The 20,739-nt window shown below is 45.6% G+C and overlaps 1 protein-coding gene across 4 annotated transcripts in view; it reads left to right on the top strand.

Annotated features, from left to right (window-relative positions):
• LOC311013283 (connector enhancer of kinase suppressor of ras 2) overlaps window positions 1-20,739 on the top strand; it is a 53,702-nt gene that overhangs the window by 6,887 nt on the left and 26,076 nt on the right. For all 4 annotated transcript variants that reach the window (XM_084009330.1, XM_084009329.1, XM_084009331.1 and 1 more), the window contains exons 2-5: window positions 5,082-5,245; window positions 17,661-17,863; window positions 18,942-19,029; window positions 19,985-20,026. In XM_084009330.1, coding sequence (XP_083865456.1) covers window positions 5,082-5,245; window positions 17,661-17,863; window positions 18,942-19,029; window positions 19,985-20,026 — 497 coding nt within the window. The remainder of the gene's footprint in view (window positions 1-5,081; window positions 5,246-17,660; window positions 17,864-18,941; window positions 19,030-19,984; window positions 20,027-20,739) is intronic.

The raw sequence follows: 20,739 nt of genomic DNA, 5'->3' as shown, positions 1-20,739 counted from the left end.
AAAATAAACGCACAGAAACCTCAGAAATAACCCAAAATTGCTATTAAAACAATGTTTTCATGCAGCGATCCAATAACTCACAGAAAGAAGCAGCATGAGGACGTCGGCTTTTTTGACAAATGAGCGTTATGAAGAACTTCTCAACGTGAGAGATGTGGGAGATTTACCGGCGATGCCCTGACTCAGCGAATCCCGTTCCACATTAAGTTCCCCGCGTCGCAGCAGGAAGACACTCTTTACAGGAAACACATTAGTGCGGCCCGTCCGTCGCAACGTGAGCGGCGCCGCCGCCGTAGTCTCACGGTCTCAGCTGTCTCTGGATCAGCTATAATAAAACACCTCACTCCCAAATCAGTGGAGCTCCCGGGGGGTAAATCTGTCAGCAGCTTATATACGACGTGATGACACAGAGAAACACAAAAAACTGATTAAACTGTGTTGGTTTTTTAAATGTACAGTTAATGTGAGCAGCAGTCGCACGCTGAGACTGTTGTCTGGACTCACCACATCTCCATCGTTTTAATACATTAACTGTGTCGTGAGGTGTAGTGCTGGAGAACCTCCCCCCCCCTTCCCCTTTGTATTGTTTAGTTTGTGTGCTTGTGTGTTTGTGAGCAGCATGTGCTATTTCCAGCTGGCACATGAACTCGGCAGATGAACCCAGATCAGCTGTTTGTCCTCTAGGGGAGGCATTCTGACTCATCTGATTGGCTAGCAGCTGTGTTGCCACAGCGTGTGAGTATATGTGCGAACCGGTTTGTGGCCGTCGTGCGGTTCAGCGTGCAAGAGAGGAAAGTCACTCTTATTTATCGCGGCCCCCATTCATCTGAATGCAGAAGTAGGACGTGGCTGTAATACGGCTTCCCCAGAGGTAACGCAGGTGCTCAGTCTGGACCTCTTTGATTCTTTATTCATCACCTCTTTATATAATTCATACTAACTGTAGGTGGAGGGGGGGGGGGGGGGCAACTATTAATGATTAGACACCAGGAAGAGGAGCGAAGTGAAGACCGGAATAATAAGTGTTCACTCACGACACACCTTCAGAGAGTGTTAAATGATTATTACTCCGGCATCATTTCCTTAGAATACAGCGGGACATTGCATTTGCATTACGGTGACATTAGGACACGACGGCCATTAAAGAACACTTCCAGACGGAGAAGGCAGGCGTGAGAACGAGGGGGAAGGAGGGATGTGAGAGTCGGCCGAGGAAATGAACCTGGAAAAGTCCGGACTCCATTTCTCCTTCCAGGAAAACGCATTTTGTTTGTTCAATGCTTTTTTCCTTCTTATTGTGATAACACATCACATCGTCTTTTAATGATATTTTTCTATATTTGTTGAAGAAATGTGGTCCAAGCAGTTTGAATGTAACATGGTTAGTCCTGAAATGGGTTGAAACTTACCTTAAAGTCCCAGTCGGCAAGTCCAGCGGATCGAGGGCTCTTGTTTCTACCTCTCACGCTCCTCCCCCACAACCACTGAGCTCCTCCCCCACGACCACCAAGCTCCTCCCCCATGACCACCGAGCTCCTCCCCCACGACCACCGAGCTCCTCCCCCACAACCACCGAGCTCCTCCCCCACAACCACAGAGCTCCTCCCCCACAACCACCGAGCTCCTCCCCCACAACCACCGAGCTCCTCCCCCTCGACTTCGTGCCCTTTGAAATCCCTTAGATCACGCCACCTTTAAAACGCGGGTCCGATGTTGACTCTGGTTTTATCACGGGCACCGTCGCCATCTTCCTTTTTTTCCTTCTTTTCCGCCGGTGTTTTCTTCTCCTTGGTTGTTTTGGACCTCCTCGTTTCGGTTTTTAACGAGGAATTGGAAGCTTGTTGCTCCTTCCCTCCGCCTCCCCCCTGTGATAGTGGTACGACCCGAGGGGGGAGGGGCTCTGTGTGTGCACGAACACAGCCCTGCGTGTTGATCGGACAGGATGATCCGGGCGCTGTCGATCTTTGCGAAACAAATAACAGGCTCTATGTGCACGTAGAGGCGCACTTTTTTTCTAAAAACGGATGATTTATGTTGTTCTATCGGAGCGTAGCGACAAAAAAATGTTGCCGACTGGGACTTTAATGAACAAAAAAACGCTTTTTTTCAATGAGCTCGTCCTGGTAAATGTGCAGGTTTGTGTCACTTTGCAATGTCATGACTGAAAGTCAAGGAGCTGCAGAAGGAACTTTCCAGGATATTTAAAGCGGAGCTGGATTTACAGGTCGCCATGGTTACTAACATCGGGGGGGCAGGGCCCCTTCTTAAGGGCCACAAGATAAATCTGAAGGGTCGTGAGATGATTAACGATTAAAGGGAAGGAGGGAGGGGAGAAGAAGCCATTATTTCTCTGTTCTGTGCCCTTTTTGTGAAATAATGGCTAATTCTACCAGGAAATCACTTAATGGCATCAGAAATGTGACAAGGGGACACTTTCTCTTTTTTGTTTTATTGGAAGGTCATCATGTTCTTTTATCTGTCTCTGAAATCTAGCGTATAAATATGGAGTAGCATGTACACGGACAGATACCTAGAAATGACACTTCAGTACAATGATTGAGTCATTCATAAATCTCCATGTGGCATTTGGAAAATTCTGTTTGATGTTTTCCAAAATCTGAATGTATAAATGTGAATTTTTGCTTTTTCATGTGGACAGTTAACCCGTTAAATCTCTTTACACTGTTGTCCACTTTAATACCCAGTTTCTCATCTTTATTCAGACAAATCACAACAAATAACAAACATCAATACAGTTCTTTTCGTACCAGAATGCTCCCGCTGGTAGAGTCTTTCTTTCCAGAGGAAGTGCAGCGCTGCACTCCAGCATTATATTTAAATGAGCTGTTTGACTCTCCTTTCAGTGTAAACTGTTTATTACTGTGGTTATAAAACGGACCGAACGTTCAGGTTTCTTTATCCGACCAGCGATTTAGATGCAGAGACGCCACGGAGGAAACAGACGGGGACACAAACAGAGACGGCTCTTTCCCACAAATCTTTATGAAAGAGAACCGATCGATGCTTTTAAACGTCCTGGAAAACTCCTTCTGCAGCTCCATGTTTGTTTTAAACTCATAAAGTCCTGATATGACACACACATGCACATTTGACAGAGCTAGCCGTTGTTTTTGTTGTTACTTAAGATAGTTTCTACCCAGTTAACGACATTTAAACGGCTCTCACCACATTCGTTCAATAAAAGTTATCGAAAAATATCATTAAAAGACGATGTGACGTCTTTTATCTCAATAAGAAAATAAAAAAAACATGGAATTCAAACAAATATAAACATAAAGACGATGTCAAACAAATGTAATTATTAAGAAAAAAATTGTTTTTCCTTGAAAGAAATGGAGTCCGGGCTCTTCCGGGTTAATTCCCTCGGCCAAATGACTCTTTTCCAACATTTCTGGAACAAATGTAAATGTTATGATGGTTGTGACAGAGAATGTTGCATCAACCTAAAAAAAAATCATCTTCGTCTTTTATAACAATGAGGGAAAACAGTTATGAACTTCTATTCATAGCACATTAATTCAATTATTAATGAGATCTATTATGTGGTGTAGCGGTTAGCACCGTCATAGCCATAGGGTCTCGTGTTCGAGTCCAGGTTTGGGTTCTTCCTGTGTGGAGACTGCATGTTCTCCCATGTCAGTGGGTTCTCCAGCTTCCTCCCACGGTCTAAAGCAGCGGTTCCCAAACCTTTCAGCCCGTGAAGACCAAGATAACGGTGCAGAACAGCCTGATATGATTTCACATAAACAATTAACTATCAGATAAACGCAGAATATCTCAGTCAAAGTAACCCCCCGACACCCTGGGGGGTCCCGGCCCCCACTTTGGGAACCTAAAGACATGCAGGATGGAGGATGCAGGTCCATTGATGACTCTAAATTGCCCTCAGTGTGCGTGGTTGTGAGTCTATGGCCCGTTTGTACTGTAAAGTAACTTCTAACCGGATTGGCTGCTACGCGACACGCTGACATGTGTGATATTTGGGTTTGTCCACGGGGAAACTCCCCGTTCACGCTGCTCCGCAGCTCCTGATTGACGCGTTGCAGCCACAGTTGCTCTTCTGTAACGGGATTGTTGCTCCGTGTCACTCAGAGCAACAGTCGGCTTTATACGTCGCCTGTTGTGTCCCGTGGCGTGCCGAGAGCAAGACGCCTCTCTCTCTCTCTCTCTCTCTCTCTCTCGACCATGCGTGTGTGTGTGTGTGTGTGTGTGTGACAGTGTTGAGGTGCTACCACACTGTCTGCTCTCCCTTGGGCGTCAGTCTTTTTCCTCACAGCTTCAACAACACACATCCGCAGAGGCGTCGAGACCCTGAATAACAGCAGCAGTTGTAATTGTATTTGGACGTGTGTGTGTGTGTGTGTGTGTGTGTGTGTTTTGCTTCCTCTCATGCGTTTTCCTTCTTTTTGCTCTGTGTGTGCTCATTTCGGAGCCGGCTTGTTCATTAGGTCTGTGGGGAGGTTTGTGCTTTCTGCTGACTTTGTTCGGTTCAGAAGCCCGAGGCTCATGCTGATCAATAATATCCCAGACCCACCGCTATGTCTACGTGCGTCTGATTGGCTCTCCGCATGGCGGGCGGCCGCGGCTTAACAGCGGAAAGTCATACGTCGATATGTTGCTGCCGTCTGTCCGGGTGTATAGATATTTTTTTTTTTTTTGGACGCGCCCCTTTAATCACTCATGCACAGAATGTGCATTTAATTCAATTTGTTTGTGTTTTCTGCAAACTAAAAAAACGAATGTGTGTTCTCTAGGTGTCGGTTAGCAATGAAACATTGATGAAATCTGTGTCTTTCGGCCTGTTTTGTATTTGGAGTGTGTGGGAGTCTGCACTCATGCCTTCATTCTGTGGACCAGAACTCATTGTACATGACAGACAGGAAGTCAGTCTGCAATCAATATTTCCTTTTATTTCTGTATTTTTTGTGTCTCTGGAGAGGAAAGGAAACTCTCTAAAACACCAATTAGGCCAATTCAAATATTTGGTCTGTTTGGGCTCCTCTGATACAGAAGCATTGTAAACCACCAGCCTTTAACACGTGTCTGTCTGTTCTCCTCAGGTCTGGATGACTGTCTCCAGCAGTACGTGAAGAGTTTCGAGCGGGAGCAGATGGGGGGCGAGCAGCTGCTGCACATCACCCATCAGGAGCTGGAGGAGCTGGGTGTCACCAGAATAGGACATCAGGAGCTCATCCTGGAAGCTGTCGACCTCCTGTGTGCCCTGGTCAGTCAGCCTCCGCTACTAACTGACATCCATCGACCGCCTCACTGCACGCGTGCAAAACTCCCATTCATGTGTGTGTGTGTGTGTGTGTGTGTGTGTGATAGTGTCCGGATATACTTGAGTTTATATCAGTGAATAAGGCTGAGATGATTATACGGTTTTATCACGGATCAGGATAAGAAACATGCCACTCTCCAACACGTACAGTATTCGATACCCAATAGCAAGCTTGGTAAATGGATGGTACCATTACAAACTGCTTGTTAGCCTAAAGTCGCATTTCAAGAGCAGCGTATTTCTAATTGAATCGGGATCAGATTCCAACAAAGAATAAATTAATTACAACTCTGTGGTACTGTAAAATTAGTCAAAACAGGGCTGCCACGTGAAGGCTCAGTACCGCTAACCCCTTTCATTTTTTTGAGTTTTTTTTAAAATATATAAATATATAAAGAAATTTAAATTTGCCTTTCATATATATATATAAAACGAGAGAGAGAGGGGGAGAGAGAGAGAGAGAGAGAGAGACGGAGACAAGGGAGAGAGAGGGGGGGAGAGAAAGTGAGACGGAGACAAGGGAGAGTGAGAGGGAACGAGAGAGAGAGGGGGAGAGAGAGAGTGAGACGGAGACAAGGGAGAGTGAGAGGGAACGAGAGAGAGGGGGGGAGAGAGTGAGAGGCAACGAGAGAGGGGGGGGAGAGTGAGAGGCAACGAGAGGGGGGGAGAGAGAGTGAGACGGAGACAAGGGAGAGTGAGAGGGAACGAGAGAGAGAGGGGGAGAGAGAGAGTGAGACTGAGACAAGGGAGAGTGAGAGGGAACGAGAGGGGGGGGGAGAGTGAGAGGCAACGAGAGGGGGGGAGAGAGAGTGAGACGGAGACAAGGGAGAGTGAGAGGGAACGGGAGAGAGTGAGAGGCAACGAGAGAGGGGGGAGTGAGAGGCAACGAGAGAGGGGGGGGAGAGTGAGAGGCAACGAGAGGGGGGGGGAGAGTGAGAGGCAACGAGAGGGGGGGGGAGAGAGAGTGAGACGGAGACAAGGGAGAGTGAGAGGGAACGAGAGAGAGAGGGGGAGAGAGAGAGTGAGACTGAGACAAGGGAGAGTGAGAGGGAACGAGAGAGGGGGGGAGAGAGAGTGAGACGGAGACAATGGAGAGTGAGAGGGAACGAGAGAGAGGGGGGGGAGAGTGAGAGGCAACGAGAGAGGGGGGGGGGAGTGAGAGGCAACGAGAGGGGGGGGGAGAGAGTGAGACGGAGACAAGGGAGAGTGAGAGGGAACGAGAGAGAGAGGGGGAGAGAGAGTGAGACGGAGACAAGGGAGAGTGAGAGGGAACGAGAGAGAGAGGGGGAGAGAGAGAGTGAGACTGAGACAAGGGAGAGTGAGAGGGAACGAGAGAGGGGGGAGAGAGAGTGAGACGGAGACAAGGGAGAGTGAGAGGGAACGAGAGAGAGAGGGGGAGAGAGAGAGTGAGACTGAGACAAGGGAGAGTGAGAGGGAACGAGAGAGGGGGGAGAGAGAGTGAGACGGAGACAATGGAGAGTGAGATGGAACGAGAGAGAGAGAGTGAGATGGAGACAAGGGACAGTGAGAGGGAACGCGAGAGAGGGGGGGAAGAGAGAGTGAGACGGAGACAAGGGAGAGAGAGGGGGGAGAGAGAGTGAGACGGAGACAAGGGAGAGTGAGAGGGAACGAGAGAGAGGGGGGGGGGGAGAGAGAGTGAGACGGAGACAAGAGAGAGTGAGAGGGAACGAGAGAGAGGGGGGGAAGAGAGAGTGAGACGGAGACAATGGAGAGTGAGAGGGAACAAGAGAGAGGGGGGGAGAGAGAGTGAGACGGAGACAAGGGAGAGTGAGAGGGAACGAGAGAGAGGGGGGGAGAGAGAGAGTGAGACGGGGACAAGGGAGAGTGAGAGGGAACGAGAGAGAGAGGGGGAGAGAGAGAGTGAGACGGAGACAAGGGACAGTGAGAGGGAACGAGAGAGAGGGGGGGAAGAGAGAGTGAGACGGAGACAAGGGAGAGTGAGAGGGAACGAGAGAGAGGGGGGGAGAGAGAGAGTGAGACGGAGACAAGGGAGAGTGAGAGGGAACGAGAGAGAGGGGGGAGAGAGAGTGAGACGGAGACAAGGGAGAGTGAGAGGGAATGAGAGAGGGGAGAGGAGGGGGAGACAGAGAGTGGTGGGGAGAGAGGGGGGAGAGAGAGAGAGGAGGGAGAGGGGGAGAGTATGCAGAAAGAGTATGCAGGATGCACCTTATCTCCCAGGCACACATGGCTGGATTAGTCGGGGCTGTTTGAATTTGTGTGTGTGTGTGTGTGTGTGTGTGTGTGTGTGTGTGTGTGTGTGTGTGTGTGTGTGTGTGTGTGTGTGTGTGTGTGTGTGTGTGTGTGCTCATCAGCACCTCTTGGTTCAGACGTTCCAGCCTGGGAATGAGTGTCGCCATATGTGCTGGACCCGGACACACAGATGCAGGGATGCCAGGTAGACGAGCTGGAGCACTCGAACCTCTGCTGGGTGTTAAAGAAGGACTCCAGTTTATTACCACTTGTAGTCCTACTTTGATTTTGTAGTTCTAGCTGTCATAGTTGTTTGGATCTGGGAACACATGGGTGTCTCATGTTGACGTTTTTTCATCCTTCCTTCAATAAAGACTATTTTAACGGAGACAGATTTGTAAAACTTAGACACCAAATGTATTATTTACATTGAAATAGTTTGAAAACAAGATGAGATAATCCTTTATTAGTCCCACATCGGGACATTTAAAGGGATTAAAGCAGCAGACAGGACAGTGCAGCAACAAGAGACAGAACAAATGTAATAAATAAGTAACAGTAGAATATACAAAATATATATTCAATATACTGTATATTGTAGTCAGACTGAGTGGTTGAATTCACATTATTTCACATATTAAATCATATATATAATATATGAAATGTTGATATTGCACAGACATGGACATCAACAATATCCATATTTCGGCCCCAAAAGAAAAATAATTTATGATTCAAACTTCCCAACAGTGTTGCTTTACAGGGAAGAATACTGTTGGTACCATCTTTCCCCCAAAATACCCTTCGATTTTGAATTTGTTTTCTAGTCCACAAAAGCGTAAATGATCCTGGATTATTACTGAACCACAGCGGTGAGACTGGGCTCTAAATATTTTTGATTTTAACTGGGATTTTTCAGTCTATTCTTCCAGTTGGGCTGATTTTCCCTGATGCGATCCCAACATTGCTGAACCCAGAACGAGATAAGAAGAGCTCTGCTAAAGCAACACTTAATATTCCAGCTTGTCATGACGCTCCATTATTTTGCACTTGACACCCAAAAACAGGAAGCTTTTTAAATCTGCGCACATTTTGACATCGAGCTGCCAGTTTCTTTATGATCTTCGTGTCTTTCAGTCAGACTGGTTGAACCATTTTTACAGTGTTTTATGACTTTTCTCACAAACCTGTTATACAAAATGACACATTTGTAAAGCCAACATCCTACAAAATAAAAGCACTTAAGACCTTTCAAATACAGAGTCGCCCCCTCAGCTGCCTGACTAATAGTCAGGTGCAAATATGACTTGACCCCAAAAGTCATATATTGGTGGTTTCTGTGGTTCATAACCATTCTTTTGATTCCAACAAAGAATAAATTAATTAGAACTGTGTGGTACTGTAAAATTAGTCAAAACAGGGCTGCCACGTGAAGGCTCAGTACCGCTAACCCCTTTAATTTTTTTGCCTTTTTTATATTTGTATATGGAAGGTGGGGAAACCGGAGCGTCCGGAGAAAACCCACAAAGAAAATTGAAAGTTCAGAAAACCTTCTAATAATACCTCATATAACCAGATCGTAGGCAGTGATTCTGGTGTAACCATTAGGATCCAGCAATCGATTTGAGGTATAAAAATCTGAATCATCATCCAGGGGACAAACAGCCATCAAGTCAAAGGCAGCTTCAAGAGACATCCCAGTCCCCACATGTCGACGGCTTCAGATATGGGGAGTCCCAACATCACCTCTGGAGCTCTGTATCCACACGGTTGCATCTCCATTCCAACTTCTACTTTAGAGTTTGAAATGGCCAAACCGAAGTCAATTAATTTCACTCTAAAAGGCTCAGTCTGTTGGTTTACCAGCATGATGTTGTCAGGTTTCAGGTCTGAGTGAATGATGCCGATACTCTTCAAAGCGTCAAACACTATGAGAAGCTGATGTGTGATGGGGCGGATTTCATTAAGAGTCAGCCCGTCTTCTCTCTCCACTATAAAATCATATAGGCTCCTGTCCAGCATCATGTCCAGTACCGCTAACCCCTTTTTTTTTTATATTTGTATATGGAAGGTGGGGAAACCAGAGCACCCGGAGAAAACCCACAAAGAAAATTGAAAGTTCAGAATACCTTCGAATAATACCTCATATAACCAGATCGTAGGCAGTGATTCTGGTGTAACCATTAGGATCCAGCAATCGATTTGAGGTATAAAAATCTGAATCATCATCCAGGAGACAAACAGCCATCAAGTCAAAGGCAGCTTCTACATAAGGGTTGGTGTTCTTGTCTTCTTCCAGGTGAGCCATTGTAACAAAACTATGTTGTAGGGCTTGCCTGGGCGTGATTCTGGTCTCAGCATCTCTAACCAGCAGCTGTTCTAGGAGACTTAAAAATGCCATCATGTCTTTGTTCATAACAATGTCATCTCCTTCTGGCATGGCCTTTACTGCTTCTGCCAAATTTCTGTATTCATCAAAAACCCACTGTGATATTTCGGGTTCCTCACCGCTTGCCTCCGTATATTCCTTTGCTGTCCTTAGTCTCCATCTATGATTGGTTGAGCTCTGTTCCCTGCAGAAGTACTTGGAGGTGTTCTTCCCAGCATTCAGCAGGTGGTCTTCTGGCTGACCGCACAGATGGCAAATGTCTTTCATCCAGTTGTATGTTGATTCTCCATTGGTGAGGTGGTTGCCGAAATACAGGGTTGCCAAGAGACATCCCAGTCCCCACATGTCGACGGCTTCAGATATGGGGAGTCCCAACATCACCTCTGGAGCTCTGTATCCCAACGGTTGCATCTCCATTCCAACTTCTACTCTAGAGTTTGAAATGGCCGAACCGAAGTCAATTAATTTTACTCTTAAAGGCTCAGTCTGTTGGTTTACCAGCATGACATTGTCAGGTTTCAGGTCTGAGTGAATGATGCCGATACTCTTCAAAGCGTCAAACGCTATGAGAAGCTGATGTGTGATGGGGCGGATTTCATTAAGAGTCAGCCCATCTTCTCTCTCCTCCACAAAATCATATAGACTCCTGTCCAGCATCTCGAAGGCGAGGCAAGGCATGCCTTGGTCTATGAAATTGTCCATGAATCTCACCAGGTTTTTCTTCACAGGGTTAAGAACCCTGACTTGTTCCAGCATTGCCAGTTCTGCCACGTAATCTTCCATGTCTGTGAGGATCTTGATGGCCGTAGAGTCACCTGTTTTTAAGTTGATGCACTTTACAACTTTGCCAAAACCTCCTTCTCCCATTACGTCCAGTACGTGGTACCTTACAGACTTGCTGGAGAGGACCTGATGCTTTGGTACCAGGAATGATTTATCATCAGAGTCACTGAGAAAACCATCTGAATCATCATCCAGGGGACAAACAGCCATCAAGTCAAAGGCAGCTTCTACATAAGGGTTGGTGTTCTTGTCTTCTTCCAGGTGAGCCATTTTAACAAAACTATGTTGTAGGGCTTGCCTGGGCGTGATTCTGGTCTCAGCATCTGTATCCACCAGCTGTTCTAGGAGACTTAAAAATGCCATCATGTCTTTGTTCTCAACAATGTCATCTCCTTCTGGCATGGCCTTTACTGCTTCTGCCAAATTTCTATATTCATCAAAAACCCACTGTGATATTTCGAGTTCCTCACCGGTTGCCTCCGTATATTCCTTTGCTGTCCTTAGTCTCCATCTATGATTGGTTGAGCTCTGTTCCCTGCAGAAGTACTTGGAGGTGTTCTTCCCAGCATTCAGCAGGTGGTCTTCTGGCTGACCGCACAGATGGCAAATGTCTTTCATCCAGTTGTATGTTGATTCTCCATTGGTGAGGTGGTTGCCAAAATACAGGGTTGCCAAGAGACATCCCAGTCCCCACATGTCGACGGCTTCAGATATGGGGAGTCCCAACATCACCTCTGGAGCTCTGTATGCCAACGGTTGCATCTCCATTCCAACTTCTACTTTAGAGTTTGAAATGGCCAAACCGAAGTCAATTAATTTCACTCTAAAAGGCTCAGTCTGTTGGTTTACCAGCATGACATTGTCAGGTTTCAGGTCTGAGTGAATGATGCCGATACTCTTCAAAGCGTCAAACGCTATGAGAAGCTGATGTGTGATGGGGCGGATTTCATTAAGAGTCAGCCCATCTTCTCTCTCCACTACAAAATCATATAGGCTCCTGTCCAGCATCTCGAAGGCGAGGCAAGGCATGCCTTGGTCTATGAAATTGTCCATGAATCTCACCAGGTTTTTCTTCACAGGGTTAAGAACCCTGACTTGTTCCAGCATTGCCAGTTCTGCCACGTAATCTTCCATGTCTGTGAGGATCTTGATGGCCGTAGAGTCACCTGTTTTTAAGTTGATGCACTTTACAACTTTGCCAAAACCTCCTTCTCCCATTACGTCCAGTACGTGGTACCTTACAGACTTGCTGGAGAGGACCTGATGCTTTGGTACCAGGAATGATTTATCATCAGAGTCACTGAGAAAACCATCTGAATCATCATCCAGGGGACAAACAGCCATCAAGTCAAAGGCAGCTTCTACATAAGGGTTGGTGTTTGTGTCTTCTTCCAGGTGAGCCATTTTAACAAAACTATGTTGTAGGGCTTGCCTGGGCGTGATTCTGGTCTCAGCATCTGTATCTAGCAGCTGTTCTAGGAGACTTAAAAATGCCATCATGTCTTTGTTCTCAACAATGTCATCTCCTTCTGGCATGGCCTTTACTGCTTCTGCCAAATTTCTATATTCATCAAAAACCCACTGTGATATTTCGAGTTCCTCACCGGTTGCCTCCGTATATTCCTTTGCTGTCCTTAGTCTCCATCTATGATTGGTTGAGCTCTGTTCCCTGCAGAAGTACTTGGAGGTGTTCTTCCCAGCATTCAGCAGGTGGTCTTCTGGCTGACCGCACAGATGGCAAATGTCTTTCATCCAGTTGTATGTTGATTCTCCATTGGTGAGGTGGTTGCCAAAATACAGGGTTGCCAAGAGACATCCCAGTCCCCACATGTCGACGGCTTCAGATATGGGGAGTCCCAACATCACCTCTGGAGCTCTGTATCCACGCGGTTGCATCTCCATTCCAACTTCTACTTTAGAGTTTGAAATGGCCGAACCGAAGTCAATTAATTTCACTCTAAAAGGCTCAGTCTGTTGGTTTACCAGCATGACATTGTCAGGTTTCAAGTCTGAGTGAATGATGCCGATACTCTTCAAAGCGTCAAACGCTACGAGAAGCTGATGTGTGATGGGGCGGATTTCATTAAGAGTCAGCCCATCTTCTCTCTCCTCCACAAAATCATATAGACTCCTGTCCAGCATCTCGAAGGCGAGGCAAGGCATGCCTTGGTCTATGAAATTGTCCATGAATCTCACCAGGTTTTTCTTCACAGGGTTAAGAACCCTGACTTGTTCCAGCATTGCCAGTTCTGCCACGTAATCTTCCATGTCTGTGAGGATCTTGATGGCCGTAGAGTCACCTGTTTTTAAGTTGATGCACTTTACAACTTTGCCAAAACCTCCTTCTCCCATTACGTCCAGTACGTGGTACCTTACAGACTTGCTGGAGAGGACCTGATGCTTTGGTACCAGGAATGATTTATCATCAGAGTCACTGAGAAAACCATCTGAATCATCATCCAGGGGACAAACAGCCATCAAGTCAAAGGCAGCTTCTACATAAGGGTTGGTGTTCTTGTCTTCTTCCAGGTGAGCCATTGTAACAAAACTATGTTGTAGGGCTTGCCTGGGCATGATTCTGGTCTCAGCATCTGAATCCAGCAGCTGTTCTAGGAGACTTAAAAATGCCATCATGTCTTTGTTCATAACAATGTCATTTCCTCTTGACATGGCCTTTACTGCTTCTGCCAAATTTCTATATTTATGAAAAGCCGTCTGTGATATTTCGGGTTCCTCACCGCTTGCCTCCGTATATTCCTTTGCTGTCCTTAGTCTCCATCTATGATTGGTTGAGCTCTGTTCCCTGCAGAAGTACTTGGAGGTGTTCTTCCCAGCATTCAGCAGGTGGTCTTTTGGCTGACCGAGCAGACGGCAAATGTCTTTCATCCGGTTGTATGTTGATTTTCCATTGGTGAGGTGGTTGCCGAAATACAGGGTTGCCAAGAGACATCCCAGTCCCCACATGTCGACGGCTTCAGATATGGGGAGTCCCAACATCACCTCTGGAGCTCTGTATGCCAACGCTTGCATCTGCTTTCCAACTTCTACTTTAGAGTTTGAAATGGCCAAACCGAAGTCAATTAATTTCACTCTAAAAGGCTCAGTCTGTTGGTTTACCAGCATGACATTGTCAAGTTTCAGGTCTGAGTGAATGACGCCGATACTCTTCAAAGCGTCAAATGCTACGAGAAGCTGATGTGTGATGGGACGGATTTCATTAAGAGTCAGACTAGCTTGTCTCTCCAGCAAAAGATAAAATAGGCTCCTGTCCAGCATCTCGAAGGCGAGACCAGGCATGCCTTGGTTTATGAAATTGTCCATGAATCTCACCAGGTTTTTCTTCTCAGGGTTAAGAACCCTGACTTGTTCCAGCATTGCCAGTTCTGCCTTGTAAGCTTTCATGTCTGTGAGGATCTTGATGGCTGCAGAGTCACCTGTTTTTAAGTTGATGCAGTTTACAACTTTGCCATAAGCTCCTCGTCCCATTACGTCCAGTACGAGGTACCTTACAGACTCGCTGGAGAGGACCTGATGCTTTGGTACCAGGAATGATTTATCATCAGAGTACATGTTCTCAGTGTTTTTTTCTGATATGAGGTTGAGGAAGTTGAGTTTTTGCTGTCTATTTCTTAAAACTTCCTATCTAGAGTAGCTCTGAGGAGATGCCTGATTACACTGATAGCGACTTACTTATGTAGACTTCCAGGCAGATGACATCACTGACATCAAAGCCAGTGATGTCATAGACATAAAAGTCAGTTATGTTTGCATTGATGTTGATGAAAAAAACACTCATTGTGTTCTAGAACATCAGAAAAAAAAACTGAAACAAAAAAAATTGATGTTCTAGAACACAATGATGATGAAAAAAACATAGTCTTCTAGAACATACTTTTTTTTTTCTTCCAACTTCTTTGTTTTTTCGGGCCCAAGCACTGACTTCGGGCCAGCATATCTCCCTGAAACATACCCCAACAAATCAACCTCTTGGGGGTGCGAAATCAGCCATTTTGGGCCTCTTTTGCTGTTTTTTTTTTTTTTTTTGCTGCCAATTTCATGGTTTGTATTTTAATGAACTCCTCCTACACCGTTGATCTGATTCCTACCAAACTCACTGAGCCTGTTCTAAAGGCCTCAACAATGAAATATGATCAAAAGCTCTAACAAAGGTCAAAGGGCGTGGCCAGTAGGATTTTGGATCCTTATATATATATATATATATATATATATATACTATATATAGAGTTAAAAATTCAGTACAAATAACAAAATAGTTCCTAAAGAGCGCCGGCCGAGACCAGAGAGATAAAACCATATCTGCTATCATTAAGGAGATGTCCCTGACTCCCACATTAGTCCAGCAGTGAGTCTTTGCAGACTAATAAAGAAAGTATGAACTAAGTTAATTCAATTTAGTAATAATGGTACCAAAACCTCATAGGTGATCATTAATGTAGAATGATTCAAACGCATTAACATACTCCTGTCCTGTGTGTGGAGCCACAGCTCTGCTGCCCTGTTCTCAAACTAAAGTGAAATGCTCCAGTTTCTTATTGGACATAACACTCATCTGAAAATTATGGATTATTAATTGTTAAAGTACATTTGAGTCTGAATGTACTTGAAATATTTGCACAAACCCAAGCAGGTCATGTTTCTGTGTTTGATAATGGAATGAGACTCAGAGTGAGGCAGAAAACACCTTCATCAACCAGTGACCTTCCTGCTATTGGATCAATACCAGCTGGGATGCCAAATCAGACCAGAGGCATACATTTGGGGGCCCCATTGGCACTCTTCCCCACTTCCTACTGAAACATGGTAACTTCATAGACTCTGTGAAGAGGACCACTTCCTCTGTAGGTATAAACAGCTGTTTCCAAGGCAACGGATGGATGGATGGATGGATAGATAGATAGATAGATAGATAGATAGATAGATAGATAGATAGATAGATAGATAGATAGATAGATAGATAGATAGATAGATAGATAGATAGATAGATAGATTACATTTTGAAAGTAAACATGAAAAAGGCTTACGACCGTTATTTTAGTTTTAACAGGGTTTTTTTTTTTACCGTTGCTATGGTTGCTGGTGTTTTTACAGTAATTATTTGTTTTGTCTAGTTGTTTTTGCTCAGGGGGTCTGAACAAAAACACTTTAAAAAGGTTATAATTACAAGCAAATCAAACCACATTCAGCTTCATAATTTGTATTATGTTTTTTGAGCTGCATGAAATAGGCGTTGTTTTTTTTTCATTTCAGCCCCTCAGTCGAACTGGAGTTAAGTTTAATTTACGCGGCACATTTCATAAAGCAGGTGTTTGTGCTTCAAAACAAGGAAATAAGGAGAAAATGGACAAAAATCATACAACAAACATATGCGATATAAAGCTAAAACAATACAAATGGGAATAACATGCATTGGTATTATCATTATTATTATAAAGGGAATAATCATTCTGATTCAAAAAATAATACAAGTTTAACCGGTTAACCATACACGGAATACCACAGTATCAGTATCGATATCTTTAATTTATACAAAAATCTTGCAAAATGAGATATACCAGAGAGTAGGACCAAAACTACTGAAGACTGTTAATGGATGTTTCTTTCAATAAAGGTTTCCTTTTGAATCCAGCTGTATAAAATCATAGCTGGACCTGATTTGAGTAAAAAACCTGCAGTGAAAATCAAATATTCACACATTATACTAAACTCATCTCCTTGATTTGAGCAGTGAAAACCCAGATCACCCCCAGCTGAGAGCGACACTCGTGCATAATCAATATCCTCCTGATTAATGGAGGTCACGTCGGCGACTGATTGATGATTTTACTGTTTGGAAAAAAATTATGAAATGCTGATGAACCTCCTGTTTTGAGCCCAAACATTTCATAAACAGTGCTTGAGTGGGATTCTTTGCACAATGGTAGAAAATAATCAGCATAGAGGAGAGGCCAATCCACACATGGCTGCTATGGCAACCGCATCGACATGAAGGGGGGGGGGATGCTTAATGGCATGCCCTCTTACTGTATTGATTTGATGCACACACATGAATGCACCGCTCAAATGATTTCTCCACACACACATTCAGATGTTAGATTATTCTCTCGCCCCCCCCGAGGAGGGAGAGAGACAGACGCCAGCTTCAGATAGTTCACGTACGTCGCTTACATTCCTCGCTCAGCAACGGGCGATTTACACAGGACAGGCGCTGTGTATGCGTGACCCACTTCTCTGTCTCCCTCTTGTTTGCTGCCTCTTCGGTTTCCCCTCAGCTCTCTCTCTCTCTCTCTCTCTCTCTCTCTCTCTCGCTGCGAAACCCCTCTTCCCTTTGTAGTCGCCGTGGTCGTGACTGGGTAGAAGATCTAGAGGCAGAGGAGGAATAGATACGTCTAGCTAAGCCCTTGCATCTGACTATATGGGGATATGTGTGTGTGTGTGTGTGTGTGTAGCCTTCGTGTCAGCAGGAATCAGGCCTGTCAGGCAGGACATGACTGGAGATGCCTTGGGATGCTGAGCGCAATGTGGCTCAGTGGGTCTGTGTGTGTGTGTGTGTGTGTGTGTGTTTTTAAAAAGGGTCACAGAGCAGTGTTAGGCTACTCGACCAGCTCGGTGTTCTTGTATCAGGCTGCCGAGTGATCGTTATGTGAAAACGCTAATGGTGCTAATTCTGCTCAGAATAAGGTTTCGTAATCACAGGAAATACTGTTTTCTCCCCTCGACCTATAAAACATGTAATCTTCATTTACATTAATTTTGTCGTATCCATCCCCAAAAGCAACCGTGAGAGCGAGACAAGGAGATCATGTGTGGAGCTTTTTTCTTTTTGTGCATATAAAGATTCCACAATGGTGAACTATGCCTTTAACCTTTGACCAGCCGCAGCCCAGTGATTTCTCTCGACTGTGTAACAGTGTGTGATTCTGCCTCTAACCCAGATTCCCTCCGTTTGTCCCTCAGAACTACGGCCTGGAGACGGAGAACCTCCGGACTCTGTCCCACAAGCTGAACGCGTCGGCGAAGAACCTCCAGAACTTCATCCTGGGCCGGCGGAGGGGCGGGCACTACGACGGGCGAGCCTCCCGGAGGTTACCCAACGACTTCCTGACCTCGGTGGTGGACCTGATCGGGGCAGCCAAGAACCTGCTGGCCTGGCTGGACAGGTAGAGACCACACCGGAAATAAGATTTAGGACAACATCCCTAAAAATATATAAATACCTGTTATTGGAGACATGGCACAGTGGACAGAATAATAAGAACACCTCACAATCCCTCTTTAGAAAATAGAGTTTGACTCCCAACACGTCACACAGTCAGTGCATGTGCTACCGAGGAGCTTTAGCCTCTGTATGCACGGCATTTCATCGTTAAGCCTAATTTATACGTACGTAGTGGAGGTTTAGCGGAGCTCACGTCCTGTTACAACAACAACCTCTTTATTAATCCTCCTCATAATCCAACTCTTCCTGACACGCCACCGTTGTATCACGCCTAACAAATAAATGAAAGGCTGCGGGTTCAAATCAAAAAGAAATTTCATGCCACAGGCAATCCATCACGCTGCTGTGTGTGCCTGGTGCACATTCACAGGAATAAATCAGGCATCCGTCACCTTAAACTGTTGACTAAACCTCAAACTTCCTGCGAGGACGGGAGTTTATTTTGAAAAGCCATGATGTGCATCACAGTTTGAGCCTCTGGACACAATGACCATGATGAACTTCCCACAGGGTTGTTTTGTATTGTGCTGCACGGTAACATTATCAGGTGTTATTTCAGTTTTTCATGTTGTTATCGTGAAGTGAGATCGGCCGATGGAACCTCACGGAACAGAAAAACGCACAAATATGGTGCTGTTTGAGCTCCGGCAGATCCCCGGGTTGGCGAGCAGCCTGACCGTGATATAAAACCAAATATTGTTGTTTGTCTTCATCACTTGCTTGTGTGCACTGAGAGAAGCCGAGAATAACTCACCGCACCGACCTCTGCTTTTTAAAATCACACTGTTTACTGCAAATATATGAGCACAACACAATAAAAACACCAATATACCAAAAAACAAAAGATATTCAGAGTGGCCGAATGTGCTTTGCTCACGTTCATGTAAGTGTTATTTTGAGACCTAGATCACCCCGGAGACAACAAACACTTCTCTCCACAGCCGAGCATTTACAACAGAAAAACACAATAACTAAATGTGGAATCACGACCGGAGCTCTGATTTTTTTCCCTGTTTCAGGTCTCCGTTCGCCAGCGTGACTGAGTACTCGTTACTGAAGAACAACATCGTGCAGCTCTGCTTAGAATTAACCACCATCGTGCAACAGGTGCGTCCACACACATCCATTTAACCGATGCCATAAAAAGGTCAGGGGGCAAAGCTTCAGTTGGGGTTTGGGACCAGGAGCAGCAATGCTTTCTGCAGCTTGTTTCTATAGATTTGCCTGCGAGTGAAACAAGAGTCCGCCGCCACGAGCTGTTTGCAGCACGGCTGACGGGACGAGCAGCTCTCAGTAACACTGTTGGACCACATCCTCTTGGCCTGATGGCCAGCGAAGCCAGGGGTCTCTCATCTCTTCATTTCCTGTCCTCCTTCTGCTCGTGTAGATTCACAGAAAACTGGAAGTGCATTCTCTGATACTCTCGTCTGATCTCCTGGACTCCGTCCACGTTCCACGAGGGTGAGAGATAGCGTTTGTACCCGGGGAATGAGTCCTGGAGCCGAGCAGATAACAGCCCTCCCTCCTCCTCCCTCCTTTTCCAAAGGGGGCCAGAGGAGACGGAGGAGGGAAGGAGCCACCGTATGGGTCCACAATGGGGCCAAAATGAACGTGCAGGCTGCCAGGCTGCAGCGAGACAGACAAAGGTGGCAGCGGCCGCCCGCTCTAATGCATCAAACGGATGAATTAACCGCTACCATGCACATCTGGTAGATTCGGCGGGCCGCTTTCCCAGAAATAGATTAACTATCAGCTATCGTTAAATAACAATCTGTCATGTTCAAATAATGTAGTTTGCTAAATCCCGCCGAGGCTCCGGGGGCGGCGGAGCGGATCCAGAAGTGGTCAATCCAATGTTTTTATTCTGCCTAGATTATAAAGTAATATGCATAATGTGGAAGGTTAGGAATGAAATGAGCTGACTGGAAAAAAAAAGAGAAGCAATCCATCTTTCCTCCTGTCGGACGTCTCATTTCTCTTCTGTCCGGGTTTGTTATGTATTTGGGAGGCGGATGTTCACAGAGAGGCTCATGTTTTTCTTCTTCCCCCTCTCTTTTTCCAGGATTGCACCGTGTACGAGACGGAGAATAAGATTCTCCACGTGGTGAGTTTCACCTTTAAATTCTCACGCAAACATCAGTCACTGTTTCCATCACACAAAAAACACACAGAATACGTTCATTCTCTCTCCTGCCGAGGGATGGGTGAGAGGTTCGATGCCCCTCTGTTTAGCTCTGTGTTGAGTAGGAAGATCCAGCCAGCAGGAAGTTAGCTTAGCATGGATGAGAACTGGAAACAAGGGAGAAACGGCTAGCCTGGCCGCGTCCCAAGAGAACACAATCTACCTAGCAGCACCTCTTAAGCTCATTAATTAACACAGTATATATCACTTTTTCTCTGTTTCTCCCCCCGCCACACAAATCCACACAGAAACATTGTAAAACAAAAAAACAGGAGCAGTTGCCAGGCAACCAGCCACGAATCCAGGAAGTTACCGCTTGGGGGGGCGGAGCGCATAACCACCCGTAAAAACTACCACCCGAGAAAAGTTTTAAACAAAGGAGACCTGACATGTTAATTATTCTATGTGAAGAGCTAATTTGCCGAGGTGCCGGTAGCAGGATTTTATCCACCGGTGGACATTCTGGCTGTTTTTCCTCGTGAGTCCAGTCTTTGTGCCAAACGCTGGAAGAAAGGAACCGGCCCTTTCATGAAGTCTCATCTTTACTGGTCCACACATTCTTCTGCCATTTTGGGTCTGATGTGGCCGTAATGGTTCAGAAACATAAACTTCATGAATACGTTGAAAAGATGAAA

The sequence above is a fragment of the Eutrigla gurnardus genome (assembly GCF_963514095.1).
Source record: "Eutrigla gurnardus genome assembly, chromosome: 5".
NCBI lineage: Eukaryota > Metazoa > Chordata > Actinopteri > Perciformes > Triglidae > Eutrigla > Eutrigla gurnardus.
The sequence above is the reverse complement of the archived record's forward strand: the minus strand, read 5'-3'. Positions and strand labels throughout refer to the sequence as shown.